Source organism: Rhea pennata, chromosome 4, assembly GCF_028389875.1.
Source record: "Rhea pennata isolate bPtePen1 chromosome 4, bPtePen1.pri, whole genome shotgun sequence".
Classification (NCBI taxonomy): domain Eukaryota; kingdom Metazoa; phylum Chordata; class Aves; order Rheiformes; family Rheidae; genus Rhea; species Rhea pennata.
This window is the reverse complement of record NC_084666.1, coordinates 61,844,361-61,861,323: the sequence shown is the minus strand read 5'-3', so window position 1 is coordinate 61,861,323 and position 16,963 is coordinate 61,844,361. Positions and strand designations below refer to the sequence as shown.

Genomic DNA, 16,963 nt, shown 5'->3' with positions numbered 1-16,963 from the left:
AGAAAGAGTGTTTCAGAGGATTTTTTGAAACCTTTTCCCACAAACTTTGTTTTTCACCTACTTTAGGACATCATGCTAGAACAAAGTATCCTGCCCCCCCCCCCCAAATTAATCTAAAAAAAATTGTTCCTTTATAAATGGAAGCTCTTCCAAAAAGAAAATGGAGATCAACCCACTCCCTCATTTTCTTGTATTTGCTGTTTGTTGTTAGGCAACTTTTAAGCCCCCCTCCTCTTTCCCGGCAATATTTTAGACTTGTAGACTAACAGAATTTGTAGACTTGTGTTAGTTTAGAACTTTATCTACTCCACCTATTTCTGGTTTTGCGTATTTATCAGCACAAGAGATTTTCCACAATTAGTTCAAAAATAGACGAGGCTTTTCATCTAGTATTTTCAGCCTGATAAAGTTAATAAACATGTATTTAATTGTATCATTTTATCAGTTGAGGAAACTAAGAATGAAATAATGCTTTCAATTGTGTTTATCTTGTGACATTGTACTTAATCCTCACATTATGTGAGCTACAAAAGCTACAATTACATCAGGAGTATATTAAGTCCTGAGTTCTTATACGCTTTTTTTTTCATTGTTGTTTTTGCTAACAACTGTGAAATTGAGATTTTTTAAGACTTGTGGCAAAATTTTAAAGTATATTGCATTGTAATATCATTTGTAGACTGTAGTGGTCACACCTATAAATATATTCCAGCAGATTTCTTCACTGTCAGGACAGGATTTATGAACACAGTTGAGAAAACCCTCTGTAATAGCAGAAATTTTTAAGTGAAATCTTTAATATTTTTCAGCCTCTCTGCCAATGTAACAGCCAAATCAACAAGCACAATATTTCACACTAACTTTTCAAGCGTACAGTTACTGCTAATATTAGCATAAATATGCATTCTTGCTATATGGGAGGAAATTGACTTAGTTTATTTTATAACTTAATAGAAAATGAGACTGTGTCACTATCACGAAGTCTGGGGACTCTTTGAATGAAAAGCTAGTATTGTAAATTATCACAAAAGCCCCTTTATGCTGGAACGTCTGTACCCCTTAGGACTGTGACTACAGCTTTACCACTGACTTCTGAAAATAAGTTCCCAGTGTGTAGATATGTATGTGCTTGTGTTTCCTTTCGCTTTGATGCACAAGTATATTCATATATACCTTTATGAACAAGCAGGAAAGAAAGCCTGAACAAAATGCATAATCTCTAACTGCATGGACTGTCTTTACCCCAAATCTAACCTCTTTCTGTTAAGCAATTTGGAGCAGCACAGGTAGATGACAGCATATTAAAACAGTAGATTAGATGTCTGTATGTTTGCTCCACTAGGTACGAGATACCACTCAAGAACCCTGTGGAAGATTGTCATTCATGAAGGAGCCAAAATCTACAAGAGGCCTCGTTCATCAAGCCATATGTAATTTAAACATCACTTTACCTGTTTATACAAAGGTACTGTGAAATTGTACCAACCTTTTTATACTTGCTTTTGTCTGTGATAATCAGCATTATAACGTAGCAAACAATTAAGTAGGAGGGCAAAAGATAGTTAAAGCTGTATAAATTGTAGCCAGGTGTTTTAAAGAAGAATAAATGCCACCCAAGGCCCTTCAGTTTCTTGCATTTGGTATTGCTAGTGTCAGTGTAATGTCAAGTATATCAGACTTGTTTTCTGAGGGCTCAGAAGAGATGACAGATGTAGCAAACGTAGATGAAAATGCAGTTTGCACTCCCATGGTTTCATTTGGTGTTGTGTAAGACCTATGCTAATCTTATTTCATACAGAAATTTTACTCCAGTTCTGTTCTGAGATGAGACAGATCGGGGACTCAGTGTGTACCTCTAGGTTTCATTTCTGATTTTGCCAAAGACATCCTACATGCATTATGCTTCTTGTGAGTCCTCGCTGGAGAGGAATTTACTGTGCACATCTATTTCACAAGGTTCTATATGAGAAACATCTGTGTATCATATGTAGTTCTTAAGGTATGAAGTATAGAGGGACTGAAAATTATTTTGTTATACTGTCATAAAGGATTTGATAGTTCATGGGCTTTGCGATAGCGTTTTCAGTTGACTAGTGGACTTGTTTATTTGTGACGTAAGTGACAAAAACACAACAGACTCGAGCTCTGGAAGTTGGAGAGGTTATAGGAGTGCCAAAAATACTTCCTTACTTTGGATTTTAATATTGAGTTTTGATACTGATTTTTCTTCCTACTTCTGATCAAAGCTTTCAAGACTCTGAAATAATTTCATACGCTGTAAATGCTTTTTTCTTCAAAATGCCATCATAAGGCATATTAATGTATCTGGGGAAGAAAATGGTCCAATATCAAGGACAGAAGAGAGTGATAAAAAGTCTAGTTTAAGTTAATATTTATAAATAAAAAGCTTGAGACAGATTTATGAGATCTCATAAATCAGTGGAGTGTCCTTTGGTTTCTTGCTTCCTTGAGAAGGGTCAGTTTTTTGGTATTCTGTGATAAAGAGGTTTTTTTTTTTTTACTGTCCTTGTTGGTTTAAGAGCTTTATGCCTTTTAGTAATGTATTAAGTTGTTTGTCTGTTGTTCATTCTTTCTCACAAAACGTTAAGCACTGTGCACAGAAGAGCTGTGAAATTTGAATGTGATTGGCAGAAAATTATGATTATATGATGTGTTTTAGCATTTTTATATGTTTATATATTTACACTTTAAATGGGTAAGTTTTGTAACTATTTTAAAAATTTATTTGTGCCAATTTATGAATGGGGTACAAATAAGGATCATGAGGAGTCTAACCCAGGATCAGCTCTTCTGTTTGTAATTTGCTTGATTCCGCAGCCTTTTGTGTTTCACACTGACAATTTAGAGCTTTGTCACTTCTGACGTGAGAGGTCAATTGCAAAAACTATATTTGCTGCATATTCTTTTCTGCTAAGTGTTTTCAGAAGTTATTTTTTTCCTGTTCTTCTAAATATTCTGCATTTTGCCTGCTCTGTTTTCCCCTTCTCTTTTTGCATGGCATTTTGGAACTGAAAGGAATCAGAATCAGATCAAGAACAGGAAGAAGAGGTAATTTTGCTATAACAGCATGTCATCACTTACACATAGTATTCAAATACAACTAGAATATACAGCTTGAAAGGTTAAATCTGTAGTGGAACAGGAATATTGATTGGTTCAGTGCTACAAAAATGCCCAGGCAGAGTACAGTTAAAAGCATCATCTTGCAGAGACTCAATTTTGGAATTTACTGAGTTCATCTTTCCCTAAGTTAAACTTTAACTGGTCCAAATGCATTGCTTCTAGAGTTGTGTAATAGTATATTTTACTTTCAAAACAATTTTTAATAACTTAAAAATTATTATGCTCCAGAATAAACCACACAAGTGCATTTCTTTCATTTGTATTGGAAAAAAAAATCTCAGCTTCTCTAATGCATTTTGAGCCAATGGATCATTGGCTTTTTCCAATGGAATCTTTTTCCAAAACATTACAAGTTCTTCCATTTTTATATAAGAATACAAAAAAACCCCACAAGCATATTGGTGTCCAAAACACATTTGCATTTTTAATGAGTTTTCAGATGGCTTCACTCATTTTATGTCAATAATACTAATTACTATGGTGACACAATACCAGATTACTCTGGAGGAAATTAAGAGGAATTAAAATAATCTAGGGATCCTGTCCATCAGAGCAATTCTTACAATCAATGTGAAGTCAAACAGGGACATTAAAATTGATCTTTAATACACACTTAGCTGTGCAAAATTTAATAATATGAGCCAAAAGGATTACCAGGCATGTATGAACGTGCAGGTCTTGCCAGTGAGTAATTTTTACTAATTTTCACTTCAAGAATTAGTAACATTTTCTTTGAGATAATATCTTTATGATATAAAATACTTTATATATAAAATTATTATATTAAGATATAAATAATAATATATAAAGATAATATGTTTATACAGAATACTCAAAAGCCAGAGTGGACTTTTTCAACACTCAGTAAAGATCATCTGTGGGGTTTTAGCAAGTATGTTGTTTCAGCATTACTGCATAACTGATGTCCATTACTCACAGCCATCCTACTAGCACAAGCTGGATATATGAAATCAAATATTCAGTGCTAATTAGAACTTTGCATGCTTTTGCATATCCAGATTTACATGTCTAAAGTCTCTTAGTCTCTTGCATGTGTGGACAAATGAGATTGTGCTAATGAAAAGACCAAAAAAAGTCAAAATACATGGCAACTTCAAAAATTTGCTTCTTGAATTTTCATAGTCTGTTTGATACTGCTTTTTGTTATTCTTTGGCAGAGACTATGTTCTCTTTCGAATAATAGTAAAATTACACGACTCCTTTAATCCATTCGAAAGTACATGGTAAATCAAAAAGATTGCCTCTTAGAGCCATCACAGATGCTACTGAGTGGTATCAATGAATATTAGTAGAGTCAAATCCTGGCCCCAGCCCTCTGCCTTAGGCAACAACAAGTCAACAGTCATTTCTGCACCTGCTTTTGATCTGCACAGAAGTATAGAGGAGGAAAATGCAAACTGTGATCTAAGAATCAGGACTAGGTATAAGAAACTTATACAAGTTTCAAAGAAACAGGGACTAAGTATACTTAGTCCCTGTTACTTGGGACTTGGTTACTGTAAGATGGGGCATATGTCTTCAGATGATCATATTGGACTTTCTTGCTTTCAGTGAGGAGAAGTAAACTCACAACAATGCAACAGTATTCCTAGTAATTCAAAAATCTATTGTCTTCTGTACTGCCAGTACCATTTACAGAAGATACATTGCAACATTTTGCATCTACTATTAAGTATAACTGTATCAAAGGTACTGCTTGTCCGTTACTAGAAATGCTAAATAGGTTAAGTCAGGCTTACCCTTAGCTCAAATACACTCTTGGTTCACTTTAAGTCAGTGCATCTTTGTCTCTTGTTTTATCTAGTGGGTTTGACCGAACCTGCGTTACTTTACTGGTGACTTTATATATATAAAACTCTATTGCATCTTTTTCATTTTTCTCTTTTTCTCTTGCAGATTGATATGACTTCAGAAAAAAGTAAGATTTCTTTTGAAAATGTTATAATGCAGTTTGTATGAAAGCTGGTTAAGAATAAAGATAAGCATGTAAGAGAGCTAAGCTTTAATAGCTATTACTAATAACATTAATACTTCAAAAATGTAATAGAAAACACTGTAATACCAAAGCAGCTATGCATTTAAAGACATTTTAATGTATAAATTAACAAGTAATACATTTTAAAACAGTTCATCTAAGCATTCACTTTCCTTTGACATCCCTAGTGAGCCCGCTATTGCTACTTTGCTTGTATGAATATTCATCCCTCCATTTTTTGTTTTGTCCATTTGTTGACACACATTGTTACCTCATATTTGAGATAAATGACAGTATCATTTTTAATGAAAGCAAAATTAATATTCCATTTTATTTCTTTAAACAGATGAAATACAAGCATGCAAAAAAGTGATACTGTACAAAGTAATCAGGCTGTTTAATTCCCTTCCCCCACTTCCCTTGCCCCTTACTGTGGTGAAATATGACTGGATGTTATGCTTGATGTAGATACAGAATCAGGCAATCAGTAGAAAATGAGGATGAATGGTTCACAGTGCCAAAGATGATCTTTAATGAAAATGCAAGGCAAACAAATATCTGTTCAATCAATGCCCTTAGAGCATCTCTAACAAGAGCTGTTTTCAAATGAATGATTTCTTTTCTTAAAATTGTTTAGGAAAATAATGACTTCTGTCTTGTTTCTCACTTAAAAACAAGTGCAATTTCTTGAGTTTTTTTTCTACATTGCATTTTGAGGCTTATTTATTCCTGACGTACTACAGGAAAGACAATAGCACTAAGATTTTGAAGATCCAGTGGATCACCATTCCTCTAAAACCTCCTTTGTCTAAAGTAAAAGTACTTCAGCTAAAGAGAATGAAAGAGATGGAGTTGATAAATAGCTAATAACCTGGTGGTTATCAGGATAGAAAAGAAACATCATAGTATAGCCAACAGAATGGAATTTCAGTTGTTCTGTGACTCATCATGACCATGGGAGATGGGAGGTGAATTCAACAGAACCGTAATCAGACAGGTTAAAAAGGGGCTTGAGTGCTGCTCATACCAAATAATTACTTACTCCATGCAGTGCATCACCCCCAAGGAGGGTGGTCACGTGTAGTTTTGTGATGTTGCTTAGTTGTGACTGTCACAGGCTTGTCTGAATTTGGTAGAGCACAGAGGTAGAAAATACAAATCAGATGGCAATTTAGTTTTGCAATTTGTTTCTTTGTCTTAATGGAGATTGGTTAATACAAGATAGAACAGCTGCAGCAGCAGAGTGAGTCGTTATTCCCAGGAATCCTTAAAAGTATGACTAACAAGCATGAAAGAAAACAAGAGGTGTCTGCCTCAAGGTCACTGAGGAGGCTCACATCTTGGTATTACAATTGCTAGAAAATACACTTACATCCAAGCAGCTTCTTCTCAGGCAGTGCACTTCTCTTAAGCTGCCACTAGTGATTTCCTTCAGCTAAACTAACTCTTAATTGCAAAGAGACAGTGTGCAAGTGACATAAATTTTGGCCCAGTTGTTGTTGTACTATTCAGTAGTGACGAGGACTCATATGTGCATGTCTTTGCTGTGGGCATAATTCTGTATATTTTTTTCTTTGTCAACTCCATTGACAAAAGCAGCAAGTGATACAATCAGAGAATGAGTGAGCAACAAAACACCCAGAATGCTGTAAGTGAGGGATTTTCTTAACATCTGCTTGAGCTGTTCTACTTCATATAAAGAATTATTCTCAGAAACAAACATTTGCACTTCAGTTGTCAAAGTGAAGTGAGACAGAACAGCTTCCAAGTCAGCCATACTACACTCACTGTCCTGTGCAGAATGAACAGTTTCTTCACACAAGCTTGAAAAATTTCAGTGTAAATTGAGGGAGACCAGTCGTGCTGTCCAAACGCCTGTAACTTGGGTGTAAGAGTACTAATAGAGGATGTTAATAACTAAAACGTGTAACCTGAAAGGTTGCTCTCCTGCACTCTACCAAAAGCATTTACTGCCAGCTATTGACTATGCCTGGCAGTCTTAGGTGTTCTCTGATTTTTATCTACTAGTAATTTTACTACCACTTCCTCTTTCTGCTAACTAGCTAGGCCACAGAGAGCCCTAGCAAGCATTCTCACCACCACCTTTACACCATTTGGGCATTTTCTTCCCACTGGAGCTTCTTTGCTTTGAGCTAATTAACTAACTCTGGCCAGAGAGCAGGTGATTCATTTAACATTTATGAAAATATATATTACAGTCTAAAATTCCTTGATAGAATTTCAGTATGCACTGGATACTTCATACTAAGAATCCTGAGCAATTGCCTTGTTTTTCAGCACAAAATTCACTACCAGTAATCTGGTTATAACTAATGTACAACAAAAACATTTAGCATTCGTTAAATACAAGTGAATAGTGAACAAAATGCTTTTTTTATTACAAAGAAATAGAGATAATTATTTATTGCCTGGCCTCACCTTAGCAGTGTTACTACTTTGACTTTTAGATTGCAATGCAAAAATGTATCAAGTTTTATGTGATGTATTATCTTAATTACATGCAATTACTAAGCATTGCATTCTGTTCGTAACTTGTTTCAGTCCTCCAAGACCTCTTTTAATTGGACGTAAGTTTTCTAATAGCCCTTCCTGAAATTAAATATTCCCAGTAGGCAGTTATGTCATAATACGACCTGCCTACATCAATTTTACCGTATATTGATTGTGGAGATTAGAGAAGTATTTCACCACAGTCTGTTTTGCAAGATTTTTATGTATCTTTAATTTGGAAGATTAAGTTTTCAGCTAATGTTTTTTAAGTGAAACTACATTCCCAGCAGTGTTTGCAACACCTTTGCTTTGCATGGAAATAACTTGCCTTACATAAATTGTATGTATGTGTCTAGTGTGAATGTCTCCGATTTTTGGTTGCCATACATTACATTTTTTTAAACTTTGAAATCACTTTTAAGTTGTTCACAGTTTTTTTTCTATTATCTCTCTTGTTCTTCTTCGTCTTCTCTTTCCTCAGTCAATTCATTATCTGTCAATGAGGATGTTCCAAGGAAAGGACCATGCCTCTTAAAACAAAACAATGTTTGTTTCATTGTTTAGGTGTGAAATCCCCTTAGATGAAATGCCGGTTTGCAGCTGATTCAGATCTCTACATATTTGATCAGATTTTAGATTATTACAGAATTACAACCTTTTATTTTGGTCATTAAGAAACAAAATGTTAACTCAGTGTTATTCTGACAGTTTGCTAACACTGGCTTTCTCTTAGAGGAGATCGACTTTCAATCAGTTCTAATGCTTTTCCCCCTTTTTTCTTGTTTATTTTTATTTGAACATTGATCTGTAACATCTGAACAATCTTGAGATGCCTATCTTTGTGCAACTTCACTGTGTTTCTTCTGTTTTTAATTTTAATTTTTGTTGTTGTTTTTTGTTTTTTAATGGTGTCCTGATTTGTTTTGTTACAGATTCGATAATGTATGTGTGGTTGTGCTATATTGATAAAGTTAAGCAAGTTATTTCCTGCCATTTTCCTTTTCAGTTTTTTTTCCCTCCACCCCCCCCCCCCCCCCGTTAGCTTTGCTTTGCTCTTATACCCTCAGATCTTGTGGATCCACCATTCCAGGGCCATTTTGTTGACCTTCCCACCACTGCAACCAAAGACTCTCATTTTCAGTCCTGATTACATTTTCCAATTTCTATTTTGATTTCCGTTTTACTTTCAATGCTTTTCATTTGCATCAAAGATGACGAGACTGAATCTACAGAAACATCTCTCCTGAAAAGCCATCTGGTTAATGAAGTTCCTGTACTAGCCAGTCCAGATCTGTTGTCTGAAGTTTCTGAGATGAAACAAGATTTGATCAAAATGACTGCCATCTTGACAACTGACCCTTCTGATAAATCAGGATCCGTTAAGGTGAAAGATCTCGGAAAACCCACTGAAGAAGAGCCAGGAGAACCTTTTGAAATAGTTGAAAGGGTGAAAGAAGACTTAGAAAAAGTAAATGAAATTCTGCGAGGTGGATCCTATACAAGAGAAGAACATGTTTTGCAGAAGTCCCTTTCCAGACAAGAGTTTGTAGAAGAAGAATGGGTCATTGTCAGTGATGAAGAAATTGAAGAGGCCAGAAGAAATGCTCCTTTAGAAGTCATTGAACCTACCAGTGTAGAAGTCAAGATAGACAAAGACACAACGGAAATGAAGAAAGACATGACAGGAATGGTAGATTACCTTACAGAGGATTTAAAAACATACATTTCTCTTCATGAGGTACAGCCAGCAGCCTTACAAGAAGACTTAGCAGAAGAGAGATTTGAAGCTGTAGTAATTAGCAGGGATTCTGAAAAAGAAGGGCAAGAATCTCCAAAAACTGAAACACTAAGTCCACAGGAGCAACAGAAGCCAGCCTTAGATATTAAAAAGCCAGTTAGGAGGAAATTAAGAGACAAGCAAAAGCAAAAGGAAGGCAAGGAGCATAGCAGTGAAGAACAACCGGGACTATCAAAGTTCAGTTCAGATGAGTCGCTCGATGAGGAACCTGGCTTAACACCAACAGCTGCTCCTGAGACTAGTGCTGTATCCCCAGTCATAGAGGAAACTCCTATTGGCTCAATAAAGGACAAAGTTAAAGCGCTTCAGAAAAGAGTGGAAGATGAACAAAAAATACGTTCAAAACTCCCAGTCAGAATTCAAACAAGAGAAAGCACTGCTGAAAAGGCTACTAGAAGACCAGGACAAGTTAAAAAAACAGTAGCGCACAAAGCACAACCACCTGTTTCACCTTCTTCTAAGTCAGAAAGACTTGAAGAGACCATGTCAGTTCGTGAACTGATGAAAGCCTTCCAGTCAGGTCAAGATCCATCCAAGAATATATCTGGACTATTTGAGCACAAATCTGTCAAACAAAAGCAACAGCTCCCTGAGAAGGAACCAACACGGAGAAAAACAATTTCTTCACAGAGTGAAACGAGGCGAGTATTAAGCCACAAGACAGACAAACAGAAAGAGAAACAAAGTGGGATACAAAAAGCAGAGAAAGAGGCACAATCAAAAAAAGGAAGAATACAAGCTTCTACTGCTAACATCGACAAGCAAGCTGTAAGTAAAGAGCAGGTAAAAGACCAAAGCTGTAAAACAACTGAACCCGTCTCTCCAGTATTTGATGATGAAAGTTGCAAAGATACAGCACTTGTAAAGGGCAGGTTTTCTGATGATAAGGGAGATACTGACTTCCAGATCAGCCCTGACAGGAAAACCTCAACAGACTTTTCTGATGTCATTAAAGAAGAGCTTGAGGATAATGACAAATACCAACAGTTCCGACACCTTTCAATTACGGAGGAGGGAGAGCTTCACTTAGAGCAAGTACTGACCAGTCCATTCAATGTTGCTTTCCCAACAGAGTATGTGAAAGATGGGTTCCTTCCTGCTCTTTCTCTGCAAAGTGATGCTTTTGATGGGAGCTCAGAGAGCCTTAAACATGAAGGTGTTGCAGATTCTCCAGGTAGCCTGCTTGATGGAACCCCTCAGATCAGCTCTGAGGAAAGTTACAAGCATGAGGGTCTGGCAGAGACTCCAGAAACAAGCCCTGAAAGCCTTTCCTTCTCACCAAAGAAAACTGATGGGCAAATTGAAGAAGCTAAAGCAGCAGCTAGAGCACACACAACAGCAGAAACAAGTTCTCTGAAGGAACTCTCTCCAAAGGAAGATGAAAAAGGTATAACTGAAAAACAGCTAGCTGCTGTTACTGAGACTAGCAAGTCTCATTCTGACCATGTATCAGAAGAGCTTGTACCTACAGCCTCTGAAGAAGAGGCTGATAAACTTAAAGAAAGTAGCTCAGCTTCCATTGTGAAAGATATTAGCAGGGATAAAGAATCCAGAACCACTGCACATTTAACTAAGTCTTCAGAAACACATGACACTGCTTTAGAGAAAGAAAAAGATATAACCTGTGAACGCCGTGGTGTTGTTAGAAGTCCCCCAAAATTGGAACTTTTACTTGCTAGCCATGATAGTGAAAGCTTTAGCCCAGTTGCAGATGACTCTTTGGCTATAAGTCATAAAGACTCACTGGAAGCAAGCCCAGTGCTAGAAGATAACTCATCACACAAAACGCCTGATTCTTTGGAGCCCAGTCCTATGAAAGAGTCTCCCTGCCGCGATTCTCTTGAAAGTAGCCCTGTAGAACAAAAAGTGAAAGCTGGTATTTTGGGGCAGGGTCCACTTCAGTCTGTTCTTAGCAAAGCAGAAGCTTGCCCAGAGCTGGCATCGGTTCGTTCCCGGATTCTCCGTGACCCTGAGGGAAGTGCTGATGATGACAGTCTAGAGCAAACATCCCTCATGGAGAGTTCAGGGAAAAGTCCTCTTTCACCTGAAACTCCTAGTTCTGAAGAAATTAGCTATGAAATCACACCTAAAACAGCAGATTCACAGGCATTGTCAAACATACCAAAGTCAGCCATGATCCCTGAAGTCAGTGAAGAACCAGAGGATGATTCAGAAAGTGAGCCAAAGAAAAGATTCACCCCAGAAGAGGAGATGTTTAAAATGGTGACCAAAATCAAAATGTTTGATGAACTAGAACAAGAAGCAAGGCAGAAGAGAGATTACAAAAAGGATTTTAAGCAAGATGAACCTTCTGTAGGTGCTGATTCAGATGCTGCATGGGAAGCTGAAGAATCAGAGTCAACAGCTGTAGAAGAAAAAGAAATACCTACAGTGGTGATGTCTACAGCTGAATCTAGAAAAAGTTCTTCCTCTTCAGCTAGTGAGCCAGAATTGACTCAGCTAAAAAAAGAAGCTGACTCAGGTCTCCTGATGGAGCCTGTGATTCGAGTGCAGCCACCCTCACCATTACCATCCAGTATTGATTCCAGTTCTAGTCCTGAGGAAGCAAGTTTTCAACCCATTGATTCAAAGCAATGTTCTTTGAGGATAGGTGAGGTTAACACAGAACAGGATAAGCCAATAGAAGATGACAAAGAGGAACAGCTTCTCCTTGGGGGCAGCTGTGAGGCTTCCACAAGAGAATCAGGCACTTGTCATTCTGATGGCTGTGTATCAGCAGAAGCTGATGAAACAAAATGTGATAGCACAGATGAGAGAGAGACACTTAGTCCCAATGCCCCAGTCATGCAATTTGATGGCACTTTGTATCGTTCCATTGGTGACAGTTCTCAAAAAGAAGTTCATATTGAGTCTTTGCTAACAATACAGCAATATGATACCACTGAAAAAGATGTCAGAACCACTGGCTTGTTAAAACATACAGACCTTGTTGATACAGGGTCTGTTTCAGAGGAAGCCAGTGATGGTTCTTGGGAATACAGTACCACTGAGTACTCTGTAGCCCAAGATGACAAACTGACTGAAGATGATACCACTGACCATGCTGCTTTGGGAAGTGATTTGGGAAAAGCAGATACTGGTTTTGAAACATCTCAAAGAGATACCCATATTGAGGAACCCTTAACAGAGTATTCATCCCTTGCCACTGAAACAGTGGAAGTTGAAAGTTGTGTAGTAGATGCTGCTGAAAGTAGTGCTTCTCATTTAGTAAGCCCTTACGAAAATGTCTCTTCTGAACATTTTTTTACTGCCTCTGAAACTCAGGTAGGGTGTGATAGAAGTCTGCTATCCAAGGAGACTGAAGAAGGAGATCACACTGGTGAAGCTTTGCTCAGTAGAGACAAAGGCAGTGAAAGTCAATGTTCAGAGAAAGTGTGTATGGAAATAGAGGCAAAACAAGAGGATGTATTTCAGAAAATGTCACTAGGGTCTTCAGCATTAGATTCCACAAAATTCTCTGAATCCTCCCATGAGGATATAAAAGCTGAAACAGAGAAATTGATCAGTCAAGTTGTCATCACCAAAACTGATGTGGATTCTGACATGTGGAGTGAAATACGTGAAGATGATGAAGCCTTTGAGGCTCGGGTGAAAGAGGAGGAACAAAAGATATTTGGGTTGATGGTAGACAGGCGATCACAAGGCACAACACCTGATACCACACCGGCCAGAACACCCACAGAAGAAGGGACACCAATTAGTGAACAAAATCCTTTCCTTTTTCAGGAGGGAAAGCTGTTTGAAATGACCCGAAGTGGAGCCATTGACATGACCAAAAGGAACTATCCAGATGAAAGCCTTCACTTCTTCCAAATGGGGCAGCAGCCTCAGGAAGAAGTTTCTTTATCTGAGGAAATGAAAGAAGCAGCAGAGGTGGAATCTTCTAAGCTGGAGATTTCTCCAGATCCATTTTCACCTTCAGAATTAGAGGACTCAGATATACAAGAAAAGGATGTGTTGGAACATTCACCTCCAGCATCTGAGTCTGGTGATAAGTCAGAAGAAATGACTAGTGTGGGTGTCAGCACAGGCACCACAAAAGCAGAGCTTAAATCCAGAATTCCGATTAAAATGGGTATTTCAGCTTCTTCAAAATCACCAAAGAAAGAGACTGCTATGTCTGAAGCTGAGCCCCTCTCCAAAACGGAGACTGATAAGGTTGATAGCAGTCAGGTGCCTTGCCCTACTTCTCCTGAGCAGCCTGTTGTAGAAGATGTGTTAGATTTTTCCAAAGTCACTAGATCTGTTTGTTCTGAACAGGATGAGTCTCCTGACTCTTCACCAGAGGATCAGAGATCTGTGATTGAAATCCCTACTGCTCTTATGGAGAGAGTGCCTTCTTGTGAAAGCAAATCCAAAATTCCTGTAAGAACAGCTGCTGCTGCTGCATCACAGTCATTGCAACAATCAGAAAATGAGAGCCTTCCCACAGATGGCTTCCTAGACAGTCTGCAGTGTGAAGCAAAGGATGACCAAGCAAAACCAAAGTCTAAAATTCCTGTCAAAGCAGCTTTCCAAAGAGCTGAACAACAATACACGTGCACAGACACATCTGTTCACAAGCTAGAGTCACCCAAAGCTCTTGACATAACAAGCAAACTACCTATGAAACAGGATAATCGGAGTAAATCAGAGTCTGATGCGAGTAGTCCCATGGACCCAAAGACTAAGCGTTCAATAAAAGCTAGGAGTTATGCAGAGGCAGAAGCAGATACCAGAGAGAGAGAGAGAGAGATGAAGCTTGAGCTAGACTCAGATGAGGCAACAACAGCAAGACCCAAGGTATTTTCATCACGGTTGCCAGTTAAAAGCAGGAGCACTACTGCTTCCCGCAGTGCTTGTAGTCCCACAAAAGAAAGTAAGGAACATTTTTTTGACCTTTACAAAAACTCCATAGAATTCTTTGAAGAAATTAGTGACGAAGCTTCTAAGTTAGTGGAAAGACTCACGCAGTCAGAGAGAGAACAAGAATTAGTCTCAGATGATGAAAGCAGTAGCGCCCTAGAAGTTTCAGTTATTGAAAATGTGCCATCCAGTGAGACTCAGCAGTCAGTTCCTGAAGACATCTTTGACACCAGACCCATTTGGGATGAGTCTGTAGAGACTCAGATTGAACGTATCCCTGATGAAAATGTCCATGACCATGCTGAAGGTATTTGCCAACAACTGGGATTCCCTGTGCGACGCATGTCATGAATTAATTTTTTTGTTTTTTGTTTTTGTTTGGTGTGTGTGTGTGTATGTATGTTCGTATATATATGTGTAATGTGTTTGTCATTTTCTTCAAGCTTTTTGTGGTTGGTTTTGTGTTCTTTTTTCCCTGTGAACTGTTTGTTTTGTTTTGTGTCTGTATTTTTGTCTATAAAACAATCTCAAGATTGCAAGCCATGAATGCTTATGGGAAGTGTTAGATTAATAAACAAAAAACACTTCTAAAAATATATATATTATTTTATCATTTAACTGATGCTTCAGGTCATGCACATTTTGAATTCTGGTTTTCCCTGGCCCTATTAAATCTGAGCTATTAATTTTTATTAATAATAAGTACTTCGGTATTTTTTAGGACTGTGACAGGCAAATCCATTTTCTTTTGAGCTTTGATACAAAGAAATTACTGAAATTTTAAACAATTAAGTTCTTCTTTTTCCTTTTTTACCATCTACTTCTCAAGAAAATTCTGTGTCACCAATAACTTAATATACTACAAGTTGTTTGGTGTTTTGGCTGGTTTCCTCTTCGCCTGTTGTATACTGCTACAGAATAACCACCACAGAAATCCAGTAGCTAATATGAAACATGCCTATATAATTAACCCTAACCAACATCTGGGAATTTGAGTTTTTTGCAATCCGTGTGTGCATTCAGGGAAAATCAAAGCTCAAATTCTGCTGTTACCAAAGTAGCTTTAGGGATGGGAGGAACAGTCGGTCTCACTGTTAAATGAAGACTGGCAAACAACTACCTGATTATTTTTCCTTGCCTTCATTGCAAGTTTTTTGCATCACTCCACAGCTGAAGGATTTAAAGACATTTAAAATAACAAAATCTGAAATACAAACTATTACATTAAATGCCTTATGGGGTGTTTGAACAAAACTTTCTCTACTATAGAAAGAACATAATTAGAAGAACCTTGACTAAGGAGTCATGGAAAATTATGGCTCTTGACTTTGTAAAAGTCTTCAGCTTAATGTGATAATGAAGCTGTAGAATAAAATTCATGGCCAAAATAGGTGCAGTAGGCACTTGCATCTTTGTTTAGATGATTATATGAAAGCTTGATTTTCAAACAGAAAATGTAGATAGTTCTGTGCTGTTGAAGAATCAAGCAGAGTTTTTTTTTTTTGTTTTTTGTTTTCAGTTTGAAGATCTATAACCCTCACTTTAGGTAGCCAGTTATAATAGCTTGTCCACATAAAGGTAAGTTAGAGCAGTTAGAAAAAGAGCACTTTCTTTTCTCAGGCTTTGTCACCTGTGTCATTTGTTTTTAACTTGTTAAGGCAACTTGTGGCTGTTCTCTTTGACCTTTAGATCAACAGGATGATCAGGAAAGGACAGAGGAAAGATTGGCCCACATAGCTGATCATCTTGGATTCAGCTGGACAGGTAAAATACATGTTATCTACTCTAGAAAGAACAAGAACGGGCATTCCTTGCTGTTTTGATCTTGCTTTCAGATGTCTAATTTATTATCTAAAGAAGGTTTATGGAAATATTTCAGTGGCTTAAAAGAACTAGATTGTCTTCAGGCTACTAGGATTTCTCCAACCTGTTAAGTAAGAACAGGAAGAGATTGTGCATCTGCTGTGTCATCACCAGAGGGAAAACTACTAGGATGGGAGTAAAAAAGAGCTTTCATCCGTTACCTACTCTTTCTTGCAAAATGCAGCAACTCTGGGTAGAAGATAGATGAATACATATATAAATGTCAGCTGTGCTCTGGAAATCTTGGAGGGTCACTGCAGGGATAGATGAGATCAGTTCCTTTTCTACAGAACTCAGTGGAGGGAAAAGGGATAGAAAGGGCCATATTTTTGCCAATCACTCTAACACTGCAGATTTGATACAACCGAGGCAGACAGCATTAATTGGGGACAAGCTAGAGTGACACAGAAGAAATGCAGATCTCTATTGTTAAAAATCAGCCAAAAAGTGTTTACAAAGAAGAAGAACTGTGCAGAAATCTCTGCACATACAGCATTAGCCTTCATGTCTCTAGCAGTTTACCTATGAATTTAGGGAACAATCTTCAAGTATTTTCAATCACAGTCTTTATGGAAAAATTACGATCAAATCTTACTTTGTAGCCCAAGAGCCAGTAAGAGACTTCTGAAAATAAGCAGGGTTAAAGAAGGAGTTGTACACCAGAGAAAAATAAAAAGTTCCTGATAATGAAGACTAGCTTATATGCTGTTGCTATAAGCATCTTCAGTGTCTGTGCAAAGATCACTGATATTTTTATTTATGTTACTCACACCTTCCTTTTCTGT

The 16,963-nt window shown here is 37.5% G+C and overlaps 1 protein-coding gene across 30 annotated transcripts in view; it reads left to right on the top strand.

The window, feature by feature from the left end:
* ANK2 (ankyrin 2) overlaps positions 1-16,963 on the top strand; it is a 335,054-nt gene that overhangs the window by 301,730 nt on the left and 16,361 nt on the right. For 25 of the 30 annotated variants that reach the window (XM_062574110.1, XM_062574102.1, XM_062574111.1 and 22 more), the window contains 4 exons: positions 1,343-1,465; positions 3,037-3,069; positions 5,062-5,083; positions 16,005-16,079. In XM_062574110.1, coding sequence (XP_062430094.1) covers positions 1,343-1,465; positions 3,037-3,069; positions 5,062-5,083; positions 16,005-16,079 — 253 coding nt within the window. The remainder of the gene's footprint in view (positions 1-1,342; positions 1,466-3,036; positions 3,070-5,061; positions 5,084-16,004; positions 16,080-16,963) is intronic. The other 5 variants (XM_062574108.1, XM_062574100.1, XM_062574098.1 and 2 more) reach the window with 1 other exon arrangement.